Here is a 16019-nt window from a genome sequence, read left to right on the forward strand (position 1 = left end):
ACACACACACACACACACACACACACACACACACACACACACACACACACACACTCCCCATTATCCAGTATAATCTATTTATAGATATTTAGATCCTGTAATTGCCATTTTGAACACTTCCTACTGAGATTTGCTAAATCCAGCAACTTTATAAAACCAATTCTCCATCCTGACCCGTTTACATATATCAGTTTTGCCATTGGTAATCGAGGCATGATAAGCCATGAATGCAACCAGGTTTCATGATTTAGAAACAGACTAAACCTACACCCCCTGCTCCCTTTTTTCTACCACTATCGTCATCTTTTCCTGTCTTTTGTTCCTTACTCATGGGAGGACCAAAGTCTCTTGGTACACAGTGGGGGGGTCATAAGAAACATAAGGCCATTTCAGAGCTTTGCCCTCTCGGGAGCAAGCACACACACCCACACACACACATATAATGCAAGTGCAATGTACAGATAAATGTGTACACAAAACCAACTTCTGCTGTTTCAATCGGCAAAAAGATAAGCTATCCATGGATGTGGATAAAAAAGGCTCTACCCTGGAGCATAGCAAACTTTACCTATTGCTTGCAAGTGTGCTTGTGAGCTAAGATTGAAGTGATTTTTCTCAGCACAGCGGGCCATGTTCAATTCCTGGCACAGCAGTGTACTAAAGTGGCAGATTGAAAATGTGTGTGTCAGTGTGAATACAATACTTAATGTTCCCAACCTTTTGTCTGCACCAAAAGGCTCAGAAATGTGCATTGCACATCAAACTTCTTCAATCCTTCAGACACCTTTGATTCTTAAAAGCGATCGTATCAGTGAAATGAAAGAAGCCAGGGTACAAGGACATTTTAATGATTAACCAAAATATCTCAAATTGCAGCTTGCTAAGCCAAAGCTTTTGATTGCTATGATAAGTTATTTAAATCAACGTGAGGACAGATGCAAATCCGATACCTGCACAAAACAGGGGCGTTGTTGAACAACGAAGAGCAATGCTTGAAGAAGCGAGTCAAACGGGTCTGTTTCAGAAATAAATCAACAGGCGCTGCTCAAAGTTTGAAAGTTTTCTCTTACTAAACACAAGAAAAAAAGATTTCTGCTCACAAGAGTCATTTAAATCCTAAGTTCAGTCTGTTTCAGATAGCAAACAATCAGCGCTTCAGATTCCAGCGTAAGTCAAACATGTTTCTATTTGTACAAAGTCCAAAAGAGATGACGTCATCTCTTTAAAATGTCTCTTTAGAGTAAAACTACTGCACATGTGAATGACAACAAGACATGAATGACCTCCACATATTTACACACCCGTTGAGATGCATATGGACAAATAAATACTATTAATGTAGTCATATTCATGTGTGTCACATGAAAACTTAATGTGGGTTTTTGCCCCAACATTTCACGTTGGGCGTGAAAAAACATATTTTCGAACGTCAGATCAGAATGTTTAAATCTCCAGAGTGACGACTACTTCTTGCCCTCAGCTGAAACAGAAGACATTAGCCTTATCTACTGCTGCAGACTGCCTTCCCCTCTCAGCTGGCTGACTCAGGCAACATTAAACTACATTCTGAAATTAAACACACAGTGCTAATCCATATGCATAAGTGTACACTCACTACAAAGTAAACAGAAACTAACTTAAACAAACCCACTACTTTCATGTAGTGCATGGAAGGCAGTCAGTGTATTTGCTAGAAAACAGCTGTGTCAAAAGACTTTGAGAATGTAAGAATAGAAGTCAACTGAATTTTTGAAACGAACCTTTAACGGTTTTAGGGGAGACCAGATTTTTGATGCAGTCTATGCTGCATAAATCAGAGTCTCAGAGATGACGAGGGGAATCATGCCTCAATAATAGCAGGAACTGCACCATGTTGACATTATTATGCAAACATAATGCACTCCAATGAATAAACACTGTACTTCTCTAGCACCGGACTCCTTCGCGCTAGTCTCACTACACCAATCTGATTAGCACATCACATACATAGCTTTAAGCAAGCCCATGGTCATTGTAAGTTTATGTTAAATTTACAGTTAGAGTGCAGTTCTCATATTCTAGCTGTGCTGAAGTTCAGAGCATATTTATAAGACAGAGACCATTTCAGGTAACTTTGTAATTATGAATCTGAATAAGGAAAACTTGCATGTGAATTTTCTCAGAGGTCCATTGTTGGACCTCTCCTAACATGAACACGCTCCTTTTTGCTACGACTGGGAATCGAGAAATGGTTCTTGTAAGTAACCAGTATTTAAAATCCTTGGAATTGTTAGTCGGCCTGCCTATCAGTTCCACTTGCACTTGTGCTACAATCAGCTGTCCGTTTGTGTTCTAGAGGAGGAAAGCAGTGGTGCAGTCTACAACATTTTACTTTTGTTGCCATGATGCCAGGTCTCTCTTGGAAATGAGATTTTTAATCTCAATGAGATTTTTTACCTGGATAAATAAAGGACTAATAACATGGATATGGACATGACTTTTATTTTTTTGCACAAAAGAACAAGAGCAAATTGGTTTGCAAGCTGCATCCAGGACAGAAACAACCGCAATATACTGCTAACATAACTTAGCTCTTTGCAAGCACTTGCACCCACAGCTAGCATGCTAACACTAAGCTAGCCAAGAACCCAGAGAGGCGCTAAAGCTGAGTGAATACAGACGCCTTCCCAGCAGCCGACCCTGAACTTCAACAGGTAAACTGATGAGCCTCAGTTTCGACCTTTTCATGGTTCTACATTAGAATCATTTTAAAGTATGTGTGCTGGTTGGCATCTTTGTTTTGTGTTGTCGGCTTTTTGTTCATACCTAAATAATATGATGGTATTAGTAATACATTACTTTTTTTGAGTAAGTACCCCAACACCGATCACAATAAAGAAGGGAAAGCTCTCTCCACAATACACAAACGTTAGAGCACACAGTATACAATTCATTTGCATGAATGTAATGTCTGTAAAATGCTGGTTAGAGATGGTGATGACTCTCAAAGCGGAGCAATAAGAATGAGAATGAGAATCGATAAGAGCTCAATAAGGAATCAAACAGATAAGTGATATTGATAATTCCTATTGCTACCATCTCTCACTCGGATTATAGAATATTAGAATATTTCCTATCGTTAGGACACACAAACGTCACCTCAAGACTAAAGTCCTCTTGGCTCTAAAATTGCACTGAGCAAATTATAAGAGTAACTTCCAGCAGCTGAACTAAGAAATGACTGGAATAGTTGTTTTGGCCCTAAAGAAAAATAATAAAAGTCTCAGTCTATTTAGAAAGCGTTACACTTAAATCCTCAAACCAGGCTGGTGTAATTATGGACTCGGACCTGAATGTGTCTGTAACATTAGGAGATACTTACATCTTTATTGGTGACATCTGCTTGGACCAGAGTTCCATTCAGGCACGGTTCCACGTAGTGCAATTCCTCATTGTACTGGAGAATTACACAGGTACAAGTATCAGTGTTCATTACTTTGAACCCAGCATTCAAAAAGAGCTGTTTAATCTACCATGAAAAAAGCAGTGTGAAGATGCTAAAAACTTTACTCATCTGGGTAAAACTGCACATTACACTGCACAGAATAACCCTTATGCCATGATACCTGCCCACCATTCAATGCCTTAAAAACAGCTCAAATTAGACTAAGAAAGGCAGTGATAGTGCATTCTTCCAAAGCAAGTAACTTTGCCCTTTTCAGTTTATGTGCATATGTGTGTGTGTGAATATGTTTCTTTTAGTTTTACTTCTTTGGATGTGTAGACATTTTGCCCCACATATCCAAATCTCGCTGCATGAGCATACACATAATTTGTTCCACCTCTGCAAATACTTTAGACAAAATAATACTATTTCCATTTTAGAATGTGTGCAACACCGTAAAAGTGACACAGTAATAAATAACAAACAAAAAGAGGAAACACATAAGTCAAAATGACATATCCTTTTAGAGAGAGTCTGGGGAAACAATGTGTTTCTGCCTGATTGTCAAATCCTCTTTTTCTCTATTTTTCAAAAGAAGAGTTTTCAACATGATTAGGATATTAAATGATAATGAAAACTTTGCTCAGTGAGGAAAGCGACTGAAAGTGACTGTGGAAATGTTTTGATGTGAAATCACATCAGACACACACGCACGGTCATACACACACTTGCAGAGTTGCATCACGCTGAAATACGATAACAATATTTTAGGTGCCTGAGGCTGGATCCAATCACAACTGCCTCTTTTGCATTTTAAATCTCCATTCAGCTGACTGTTAATTGGTTGTGAGCATGACAGCAGAGAAAGCTGATTCGTTCCAGCATTTCCTCTGATCTGAGAAGGAAAAGATGTGGGTCTCTGGGGTTTTTTTGTTTGTTTTTGTGAATACATTTGCGCACCTATCCGAGTCTAACAAGGTTCTCGACTGTGCAGACTTACAGCGATGATGTTAAAAAAATCGTCATCTCCAAGAGTGTCCAGTATGGAGGAAACCGTCTGCCTGGCGATAGTCAGTCTCAGGCCTTTCATGCTGCCACTTACATCCACCAGGATCACCACGTCCTTTGGAGAGGTGGCAGCCTGGATGTACCATTTCCGGTTTCGACAGTCAAAAGCAATAACTCCATGCTCATCTGGCTTCCATTTGATTCCTTTAAGAATGCCACAAATCAAATAGATGCACAAAGAGATGCTAAAGTACTAGAGTACTAAGAAAAGTTACCTAAGTGATAAAAAAAAAGGTGGGCCAAGAAGTCATTTCTTTAAGCAACCTTTGGGATTTTGTACCAAAACATACTCTTTCTCTATCACAGTTGAATTTATCGTTGCTTTAAAAATACATTTGCCCTCACAGTATCCTGCTATGTAGAAATTATTTTATATTAACCTCCTAAGACCCGAACCGGCATGCATTTTTCATTTCTCTTTGATATTTGGGCTGATTGGGACCTGATGAATGTAAAAACGAAGAATTACTAAAAAACATTTTTTTTATCTAATTTTTGTTTCTGAGAAAAATCAGAGCCACTATTGAGGATATTCGTTTAAAATATCGATAGAACAGTAGCAGTATGATGTCCTCGTAAGTGGATATCAGGCCCATGTAGAGCAAAATTGAGTATTTTGGTCTAAATAACTCAAATAACTCAAAATGTGATGTCCACGTATGTGGACGCAGGTCCTAGGAGGTTAAAACATCTTTTTTTTAACTGATGTTGCACAATTGGCAGTCCCTTTAGCGCAGAGTGACTGTTCTGACTAAAAGCACTCCACAGAACACACTGCAGGGTATTTTCATGTTTTGTTTTGGGCTTTTTTCCAGTTGACAGAAAATATGATTTGATGGGTTATTTAAGCATAGAATTGATTAATGCAGTAATGACTTTGGGGGAACTGAGGTCAGATGCTTACAGCGGACAGCTGAGGTATGATAACCGCGTAAAATTCAACAGGTAACACTGAACATTTAAAATTTTCTTTTTTTAAATTTACAGTTAAAAAAGTAAAAAGTTAAGAACAGAAAAGTAAAACACTTTCTGTGGATTTCATCATATTCAATGCTAAATATAACATCTATCCCCCCTTTTTGATAATGCTTCTCCTATAAAAATATTTACGCCACCTCACCTGTGTCAAAGGTTTTTATATTTTTTTCTTATTTTCTTTACACAGAGTCTAATCTCGGCAAACTTCCACTGTTTCTACTCCCCTCTAGCTCATTGCTAACCTCCATTCTCCTGCTCTCAGTTACTGAACATTCCCATTTCTGCTTCATAAAGACGACTACTTAATTACAAAAACACAGACAGTCATCCCCAGATCACATCCATCCTTACAACAAACACACACTTACCTGGGTACTGCCTGAAAAAGCCTTTGGCACTGCCAAAGTACTGCCATATGAGTGATGGGTCTCTCTCAAAGTTATCCACAAACACTTTGTTCAAGGCCTCAGACCAGTACACTCCATTGACAATGGCGGAGTCTGAGTGAGAAAAATGGAGAGGCAGACAAACATTGAAGGGAGGAAAAAACGTTAAATATAAATATATATATATATATATATTTGCAGTCTAGGAGGTTGGAGCATATATTCTCTGGTGCCTGCTCATTCAGTCATATCATATCACACGCTGCACGTCCACAGGCTGCTACCAGGCATTATTCATTTCAGAGAGATTCAAGAAAAGCAGTTAGCAGAAAAACAGAGTGAGAAATGAGAGAAGAGAAACAATATTAAAAGGATGAAAAAGAGGCAGGATAGAGGAGACTGCTGAATTTTAACCCATAAAAAGTACAATAATTATATATAGTCATGGTAAAAAGAAAGTACACCTCTGTATCAGGACATTAAAAAACTCCTAGCAGGTCTTACAAGAAAGGTGAGTACAACCACAGATGAACAGCAAAATGCTATTATTTATTTAACAAAAAGTCCAAATGTAGAAGCAGTGTGTAAACAGAAGTAAACGCCATAATTCTGTAGAGCCACGGTCAGCAGGCGTAACTCAACTGAATTGTTTTCTGTCTGACTTTCTCACATTGTTGTGGAGCAAGTTTGTCTCACTCTTCTTTACAACGTTGCTTCAGTTCATTAAGATTTGTAGGCAATGGTTCTTGCACAGCTCTTTTAAGGTCCCACTAGAGCATTTCAGTGAAGCTGAATACTCGACTTTGACTCGTCACCTCTTTTCTTTTTTCATTCTGTTGTAGATTTGCTGCTGCGCTTGTGTCCTGGTGTGCGACCCAGTCTCAGCCAAGCTTTAACTGTCAGACAGGCAGCAACACTTTAGTATAGAGTGTTTATACTTTAGTATGACCTTGATACACAGGAGTTCATGGCTGACTCAATGACTGCAAAGTGACCAGTTTCTGTGATTGCAAAAAAGGGCCAAAGCTTAACTTCTCTGTCGCCCTGTTTTACAGCTGGTGTGAGATGTTTATGTTGACATGCTGTGTTTGACACTTGTCTTGTCTGAACATTGTTCCAGACGTCTTGTGGTCTGTTCAGATGCACACTGGCCATCTAAGCTGTGCTGCAATGTTCTTTTCAGAGAGAAGAGGCTTTCTCCTGGCAGCCCTTCAAAACAACTCCCTCTTTTCTGTCCATTCTGTCTCTAACTTTAACATTTAACACGCTAACTGATGCCTGCAGAGTCTGAGGGGTGTTCTGCGGTTTTTCTGAACATTGAACGACCTGACCTTGGGGTGAATTTGCCTGGACCTCCACTCCTGGGAAAACTGCCTTCAACATTTTCCACTTGTGAATAAGCTTTCTCGTAGTTGGATGATGGATTTAATATGTTTTGGAAATGGTCTTGTAACCCTTTTCAGGCTGATGCGGAGCATTCAGCATTGCTGATGACTTTCCTTTTTGGCATTATGTTCACACAACCCCGAATGCTCTGGAAATTTCAAAATACAAGTTTACATTTTTGCAACACATTTAGATTCATCTATAAGCTGCCACAGCCTCTGCTTTATAGAGGTGCTCACACTTGGTAGTCAAATGCATCTGATTAGCCTCACTTGGCTGCTCCTCTTAATTCCTATGGACATAGTGAGGGTATACTTAGTCTTTCACACACTGCTCCTCAATCTTTGTCTTAATATTTGTTAAATAAATAATGACATGGTGTAATATGTCCTGTTTTGCAGTTATTCTGAGGATGCTGGGGACCAGATGATTTGATGTTATGTTGATGTGTAAAACCTTACTGCTATTATTTAACATTTATCTTTTCAAAATAACTTTTTTTTAATACATTTGCAGTAATTTACAAACCAGTAGTTACTGCATCCTGAATTTATGCTGACAGTTATAGGCTTAGTGATATCTATTCTATAAATATCATGCTACAATTAAACTCAGCTTGGCAATTAAAAACCCAAAAGAAAAAATGACCAATTTAAGACAACATAAGGGTTACTATATTGGTGCCAATAGATAGACAGACAAACAGAGACAGCTATGAACTTCAAGCTAAATATTGCATCAAGCTGCTAAAACTGGAAATGTGGGCTTATTCATTGCACGTCTTCCACAATAACCATGTGCAGCTATACACTGCATACATTATGTGCAATAGTATTTGCTTATAATTCTGTCCAAATGGCAAATCCAATTACTAAACCTTCTTTTCAATTTGCAGGCTGAGAGCGTTATGAATGTACTGGTTAGAAACCAGACAGACAAGCTTATTATAGCTGGTTATTACTTGGTTCAGAAGCGGGGCGAGGAAGATGGGAGCAGAACAGGATGCACAGACAGACAGACAGACACAAGTGTGTGGCAGGACAGACACAAAATATACCCTTTAGACTGCAATAAAAAAGACAGGAAGGCAGCTAGAAAGAGCTAGAAAATTACTGGGAGACAGACAGACAAGTACCTAATGGACAAAGAGAAAGAAAGCAGATAACAGATTCCCCATCATTGTCTATGCTGCCAGCATTGTTCTGCTGTCAACAGTCATGCCAATAAGCCATGATTGAATTATTCCTCTGGAAGCTAGCACACTAAAGCCCTCTCTTGATAGTAAACACCCATCCACCTCTATGAAGTGGAGTTGAGAGGAGGCTGGATTGGATCCAGCCCATATTTACACAACAATAGTCACTTCTGGTGCAGTTTGAGTGTCTATTACAATCTCAGCTCATGATGAGGAAGGAAGTATGGGCTCTACTTCCCCATTAGCTGTCATTTAAATTCATCTCAGCTAATGCACTCCACTTCAGTCTAAGAAGCTGCCACGATCATTACAGCATTGTACACTATATATACATGTTCATGTGCACAAATATTACTTTTATTATCCTGAATCACACGATTCAGGTTATTGTCATCATTCATGTTATTAGGTTACGTCCACTGATCAAGGAGCAAAGCTAAATATCACGAGTAAGAAACCATGAAGGGAGAGAATTGGAAAAGCATTTGCTCTGTGTATGTGTGAATATACGTACTGGATTTACATACGTGGCCTGTTGTGACCCCCTTTAAATGTGTGCATAGGTTTACTTTTCCATGTCACCTTTCTGTCATTCAGCATCATAAAAATGACTGTGTGAGATATATTTTTGAAAGATGGATGTTTGAAAGTGGCGAGCTCCTTTTGCGATTAATCTCTGGAGAGGGGGAGAGCTCTCTGCTGCCATGGACCTAAAGTGCGATTCATCACAGCTGATGCCAAACAATTTATGAAGTACAGAGGCTACAAACAGCTCTTCAGCAGCATTACCAACAGGTTGAGATGACTGCGATTGACTGTGTGGGAAAAACTGCTTTTTCATCCCAGAACTTTGCTCAGAATCATTATCAATTTAATATACTGAAGAAAAGATTATTGAAAGATTACCTTCAGATTTTAGTAAGATTGTTAGACTGCCTGCTATAGATTTTTAAAAAGTTCTAAAAACTTGAATTACAATGACCCGAAACACTGCGCAGTGCAATAGCATCAGATGACCCTTCAAGCCTTAGATTTGCTACTAAAACTGGCCTTCTTGGATCATTTTTCATCCTCTCAGCTGCACCTGTAGCCCAAACCTGCCCTGATATAGCACCTTGTGTTTTCCAGCACAGGGCTATTTTCTGTCTGAACACCTGCGAGCCCCCTTTCTGTAAGATCGTGGTACTTGTAAAAAAATATAGTGCTAGCTAGCATCCTGTAACATTAAACATAAAACGTGCAAATCCAGCATTAAAGACATGCACATGCAATTTTCACAAAATTAAAATTTATTGCAAAAATGGTTGCAAATGCTTTAAATAATTGTACACATACATTTTCTTACTCTAAGGACATATAAAAGAGACGTAAATGTCTTTTAACAGAAAAGTGAGGCTTGAAATCTTGAAAAGCTCCCTGAAGTTCCAGCTAATTTGCTGAAGTTATTGCTACCCACGAACAAATCTCGCAAAAGTAAAATCTTTAAAGCTGCGTGTGTGTATTAGCTTGTATGAATGTGTGTGTGTAACTCTACTCATTTGCCTGTGAATCTAATCAAAATTACTTTTGCTCTGGCTGTATCAGCCTACAAGCCTGCCAACCCCAGCTCCTAGCACTTTCATTCATTTCATTTCATTCATTCACCTCCTGTCACTCTCACTTCCTTCCTCTCTTTTTTCCACCTAGCTGCAATTAATCTGTTGCTCAGACCTTCCATCAGTCTGACTTAACCTACTTTCTTTCTCATTTACGTCTCCCTCTTCCCTTCTCGCTCTCGCCCTATAATTTCTTTGCCTCTGTTAGCTTGGTTAAGTTGACATGGCATTCACGCTGTCCGCTGAGCCTTGTACAAGGCCACGACTTCTCGAGTTGTGGTAGTGGAAGTCTAATTATTTAACTGCTAATTAAGTCAGTGTGTGGCAGGGATGATCCAAATAGTTAAAGTTAATGAATTCAAATCTGCCTCCGGACATGCGCATCAGCTCACACACCCACTTTGTTTCTGATTCCACATTTTTAGACCAGTGTTTTTAGTCGTTTCTGTGACACAACAACAAGAAAAGTGATCTCAACATGTAGATTAACTGCTGAACTATAAAAACATGGGTTTCATCCACATACCACAGCTTGTTAGGACCACAGGTGTGAGAGTAGGTAGGGGCGAAAAACCTAGTATCTCAAATTGTAAAACAACACTGATGTCTGAAATGCTCCAGGCCATTACTGATTGGTCAGATACAATTGTGTCACTGTCACATAACCTGATCTTTGCTGATTGGCTGGGAGAAATCCATGTGGTTCTACACCCTGAGTCATGGGGAGGCCAATTTTGATGTCCATTTAGTTGCCACATATCTTTTCCCACCCATTTAAGGGTTAAACCAAGCCAGTATTGTGCACATGCATTTTGAAGCACTTTTACTTTACATTGGGGGTCGTGAACGTACCTTTGTTGTACATGTTGGTGGGGACTTGCACCACGCTGAGGTTGAGGTTGACTGACAAGTTGTTAAAATGGTCATTGGGTTGCAGGATAAATTCCCCTCCCAGCTCTACACTGTTCCCCTCCTCATCCACCTCATTGATCAGCACTGCATTAAAGTATTCATACTAGAAAGAGACAGAAAGAGAGAGAAACAGACATAAAACAAGGCACACACACAACATAACATACACAACACAGCTAAACAGTCCCTGAAGCTGCCACACAGAGTCGATATTGCGTACTGTGGTAACCTGAATCCTTGGATGATCCCAGACGTGCATGTTGTTACAGTGGAAAGCTGCTGAGTGGACAGATCTCTCCTCAAACCTCTGAACACTCCCTTTCTAGCTAGATGTTCTGGCTCTGGTGTATTTTTAGTACTGCGCATACTGGGGAGACTATTAATAAATCATAAAGCTGGATAAATATAGAGCACATGACTCCCAGCATCCCAAAGGCTCTTAAGTCTGAGATGCCATGCAGGGCAATGCCTGCAAAGGCTACAGTTAAAGCAGAACAAAAGACAACAATCAGATGAACACAGTGAAGCAAGCGAAAAACATCTCAGTGTTTACATGGAAATAAACTATACAGACACATACAGAGGAACAAAAAGCTGAAAGCAGCATGTTTAAATGTTCTTCATGACTTGACACTATTTTTGATATAAAAACAGTCTTTAGTTGTGAAACTGTGCCCAAATAAAACAAATGTCATCCATCCTCTTCCTCTTATCCTTTTCAGGATTGTTTACAAGTGCGGCCAAAAACTCCCAAGTGATGCCACATTGATTTTGACATTCAAACCACCACCCCTACATTTAATTTAAACAAAATACAGTTTTCTTCAAAATGATTACAAATATGTGGGTCCTTAACAAATGCTTTTAAGCTCTGCTTAATTTCTTTCTTACTTGAATTGAAACATCTACATCCTTTACTTTGTGTTTATTCTCAGCAGCAGCAGCAGCAGCAGCAGCAACACTCCCCTGGGCAGGTGTGCAGTGGCGATTACATGGCTCACAGTCACAATGATTTCTCTTGTAATCAAACAGAATAAGGTCTGAAAAGGGCTCTTGACAAAAATGAAAAGCCGTTCCCTCAAGTCTAATACAAAGCCTCCGTACATGTGCTATCATTCAGAGGGGCACAGACACTCTCTGGACTTCCTGAGGCATGAGCTGTAACTGAAAAGACAGCAGACTGAAGTAAAGAGTCAGTCTGTATGGAGGCAAGCACTTAGCCCATAGACCTACAACGTACCTCAGCAGGCCCTTTTCTACATGGGACGGAGGAACCCCTTTGCCCCATCAACCCAGTTCTCTGTTCTGGCACCAATAACCTTCATTTGGGCTAAATCTTTCTAGCGTCTCTGTGAAGCACCATCATCCCTTCAGCACAGAGCAAAACACAGATAAAGCCATCAATTAGGCTGGCAACAACAGTGCCTATCGGTGTAATTAATCAGGCCTGATTAGACTTATTAGCCTTTTATCAAGGGGAACACTGCCATTTCAAGGTGAGGAGATCAGTGTTGCATATTCTGTTCCATATTTTTAGGCTTTTACCTGAATCTTTCTATTCCTGCATGAACACAAAAAGATCAGGCCAAGCATTTTAGCATAAGAGGGGAAAAAAAGATGAAATGACCAAAGCATATGGAGCAGCGAGCAGATTAAAGAAACACAACATTATAACATCAGCCACTGCATGAGATTGCATCCGTAAGCATTTACTTACAGTACAAGCACATTAGTATGCAACTCACTAATGTTGGGGACTTGACTTGTAAAAAGAAATCGTAGGCACATTATGATGTTTGGAATATCATCTATTTTCTACAACCAGTTTGGTACCTGTGTTTTCCAGTCCAACAAAATGAACAGGATTTAAATGAGCTGACTCTGACACCAGCATTTTCATGTCTGTCTTGCTTTGGGGAATCACTTCAAAATGTGCCTTTAAAGATAGAAGGAAGTGCGAGGATATTTTAAAGGGTTTTCTTTAAGCCTGTAACCATGAAACAAACAGGCTGTTAACAAATACAAATGCAGGGAAACAGGATACATTTTCACTGCTTAATGATAATTATAGAACAAAATCAGGAAAGGAGACGAGATGAAGCTGCTGAGAGGGACAAATAGAAAATATTAAAAATAGATATGTGCAGAACTGTGAATGATACGTTAGCCTGTGTTCACAGCTATATGTCATTCCAATAATGTATTAGAAGATATATCTTGTCTACAATACCACTTGATCTGGAACTCAGAATCTCCCTCAAATCAGAAATCGAGAAATCAGGTGTGATTGTAAATGACAGCAAGATTTTTTATTAATTAATTTTTTTTGATTGTACTTGACCTAACTGTACCTTTATCCACTGGTAAAGAAGGTCTGAGTTCCTCGGACACAGCACAACTGTACTTAAACCTCTCAGAGTCGAGCTCCAGAAGAAATACATGCATTGCACAAAGACTGTGTGAATGGCAGTAATGAAAATTACAACTGTTGCATTTGTGGCTGTTAAATATTCAATCAAGTCCTCATTTAAATCATTTTTCACATGTTTTAAATTTGCATTACTTATTGTTGATCCTGGCAAAGCAAAACTGCTGTGAACACTGTAAAAGATAATTTAAACATTGAGTAGGATATCATTGCAGAGGAGCTTGTAAAACCCACTTCACAGCAGACTTGATCTCTACTTAACATGTTGAGCATTTAAGGCCAATACTAACAAAACGGGAGTTTCATGTACACAGCCCATAGATGCACACACTAATATCTGGCACATAGAAGCTAAAGTGACTGCACGTGCTTAAGGTAAAGCTCCATTGTGTCTTCACTCTGTCTTTTGCACCGTTTCTCTCTCATTTACTTGCTTTTCTGCCTCTCAACTCAATTTTCCCCTTTTGTGTTCCTGCTCAGGCTGCTTCTTATTTCCCATTGTTAGCTTGTTGTGCATTCCTCACCACCTTCTGTCTCTTCCTGGTGTTCAGCTCCCATTGGCTCCCTTCTGCATTTATGTGACTTGGCTAGTATCATCAGCGATATCTGTGGGGAAACTGTTGCACTTCCAGGTTGTCACAGACTAATATCCCTCCCATCTGCCTGTTCATTCCCTGCCTGTACAACAGGTGGGATTTTTTTAAAAAGTCCACCTGTTGTAAAATACAAATTAGCATTATTACTATTATTATGATTAAAATATAAAGACATCAGAGTTGTTTTTTATTTTAGTGAGTTAGTGAGTTTAGTTTATCAGTTCCCAGAGTCAGAACCAGACATGGAGAAGCTGCATTCAGCTTTTCTGCTCCAAACTCCCAGAAAGCCTCCGATCAGCTGAAACACTCAGTTTATTTAAATCCAGCTTGAAGACTCAGCTGTTCTCAGCTATATTGGAATAAAGCACCAAATCCACACTGTTTTACTTTTAAGTTTAAATTTCAAAACTTACATTTTAACTACTGATTTTATCTCGTGTTTTCTGTTTGTTTTTTCCATTTTAAATCATGCTTTTTATTTGTTTTAGTTTTTTAATGTCTCTGTTAAGCTCTTTGAATGATCTTGCTGTTGAATTGTGCTATATAAATAAACTTGCCTTGCCTTGAGTAATGGAATCGAATAAAAAGATTTGGGGTTTTAGAATACCTTTGCCTTATTTGAACAAAAACTCAATAACGGTGTTGTTATAGCGATATGAGGAATGGCTGGCGTTTTCAGTTACCGAGTGCCCCATAAATGTTCAGATATGTATGAGCTCAGGGACTGTGAAGGTTAAGTCCATAACACTCAGCACTATTTGCACTTCAACTGCCTTTAAGTGCTTCTTATGTAACGTTTTGACATACTGTATGTTAGCAGGCATTACTGCTGGGGATTGCATACCTCAGTGTGCAGCATGTCTCTGAAGACTGAAGTGCTGCTTTCTCTTTGTACCCCACTCCAACAAACAGTTTTCACTGTGGATTTGAAACACATTTTCTCATGCTTGCCTCCTTACCGTTCTGTTGCATCAGTAAATTGGATCTTTCTTTTTTTTACAGTCATCCACTCAGACATATTGATATGTCTTAGCTCGTTCCAATTATTGGCCTCATTTTCCCTCCTGTAACGTGCTTTCAAATCTGCTACCTATCACTGACACTACAACTACACAGACATGAAAAACTCTTCAATTTATTTTAAGCAAACTCTGTATCATGATAAAGTTGCAGTGATTTGATGCTTTCAATCAGTGTTGGCCCAGCGGTGGGTTAATCAGATACCTTTTAAGGTTAATTGTAATTTGTAACTTCAAGTCACCATTAGCAGCATAATCACTGACAACAGCAAGTGTCCAGCTGCCAAGCGTAAAATGTTCTCCAGTTCCAGGTGAGTGATTGAAGCCAGTGACAATGAGAGCAGAGTATAGTTTTGGATGACATGTGACCTAGTAATAAATATATTAAAGAGTTACCTAGGCAACCAGAGTGTGCAACATCTGCAAGCGACCAGCAATCAGCAAATAGGTGATGCGTGATGAGATAATCTCTTTCGGTGTGGATGCAGCTGCAGTAAGCACTGCTCTCCTTGTCTGTCACTTTGTCATAGCACTAAAGAGTCGAGTAAATTATCATTAATTTATCATCTGATTGCAGCTCAGATGGAAGAAAAGCAACTAAAAAAATGCTCAAATTTAAAACAAAATAGAAGTGAGAAGTGTTTCTGTGTATTCTTTATGATTATTTCTGATTACTTTGAGGTTCCCATTAAAATTATTACTTTTTAAAATGACATTTTAAACATTGTGACCTCTCTATATACACTTAAACAACAAAGGTTTCTTATACAAGTGGCCACCTAGAAGACAGAGCAACACTTAATGACGACTCAGTTGAAAGACACAATTAGAGCTGTGCAGATGTTAAGTGTTAATTGTTTTGAAAAACAGAAATGAGAAAGATAAGTCACCAGAGGCAACAGCAGTTCAAAGTACAGAAAACACAATGCTTAAAAAAAGTAAAGACATAACACAGCTAATTAATCTGCTAACAAACGCATTTATATTCACAGTATGTTGTCTTTCATTTTGATTAAAATTGCACATTTTCAA

General features: G+C 39.0%; 1 protein-coding gene across 3 annotated transcripts in view; it reads right to left on the reverse strand.

Moving 5' to 3' along the window:
- cacna2d3a (calcium channel, voltage-dependent, alpha 2/delta subunit 3a) overlaps nt 1–16019 on the reverse strand; it is a 123506-nt gene that overhangs the window by 51155 nt on the left and 56332 nt on the right. For all 3 annotated transcript variants that reach the window (XR_001290368.1, XM_013910724.1, XM_005732471.1), the window contains exons 5-8: nt 10885–11047; nt 5839–5970; nt 4425–4636; nt 3362–3436 (exon numbers count right to left, since the gene is read on the reverse strand). Coding sequence is in view for 2 of the 3 variants with exons in the window: in XM_013910724.1 (XP_013766178.1) it covers nt 3362–3436; nt 4425–4636; nt 5839–5970; nt 10885–11047 (582 nt within the window). In the remaining variant the exon portion in view is untranslated. The remainder of the gene's footprint in view (nt 1–3361; nt 3437–4424; nt 4637–5838; nt 5971–10884; nt 11048–16019) is intronic.

This window comes from Pundamilia nyererei, unplaced genomic scaffold (genome assembly GCF_000239375.1).
Source record: "Pundamilia nyererei isolate P.nyererei 1_Seehausen unplaced genomic scaffold, PunNye1.0 scaffold00047, whole genome shotgun sequence".
In the NCBI taxonomy this organism is placed as follows: domain Eukaryota; kingdom Metazoa; phylum Chordata; class Actinopteri; order Cichliformes; family Cichlidae; genus Pundamilia; species Pundamilia nyererei.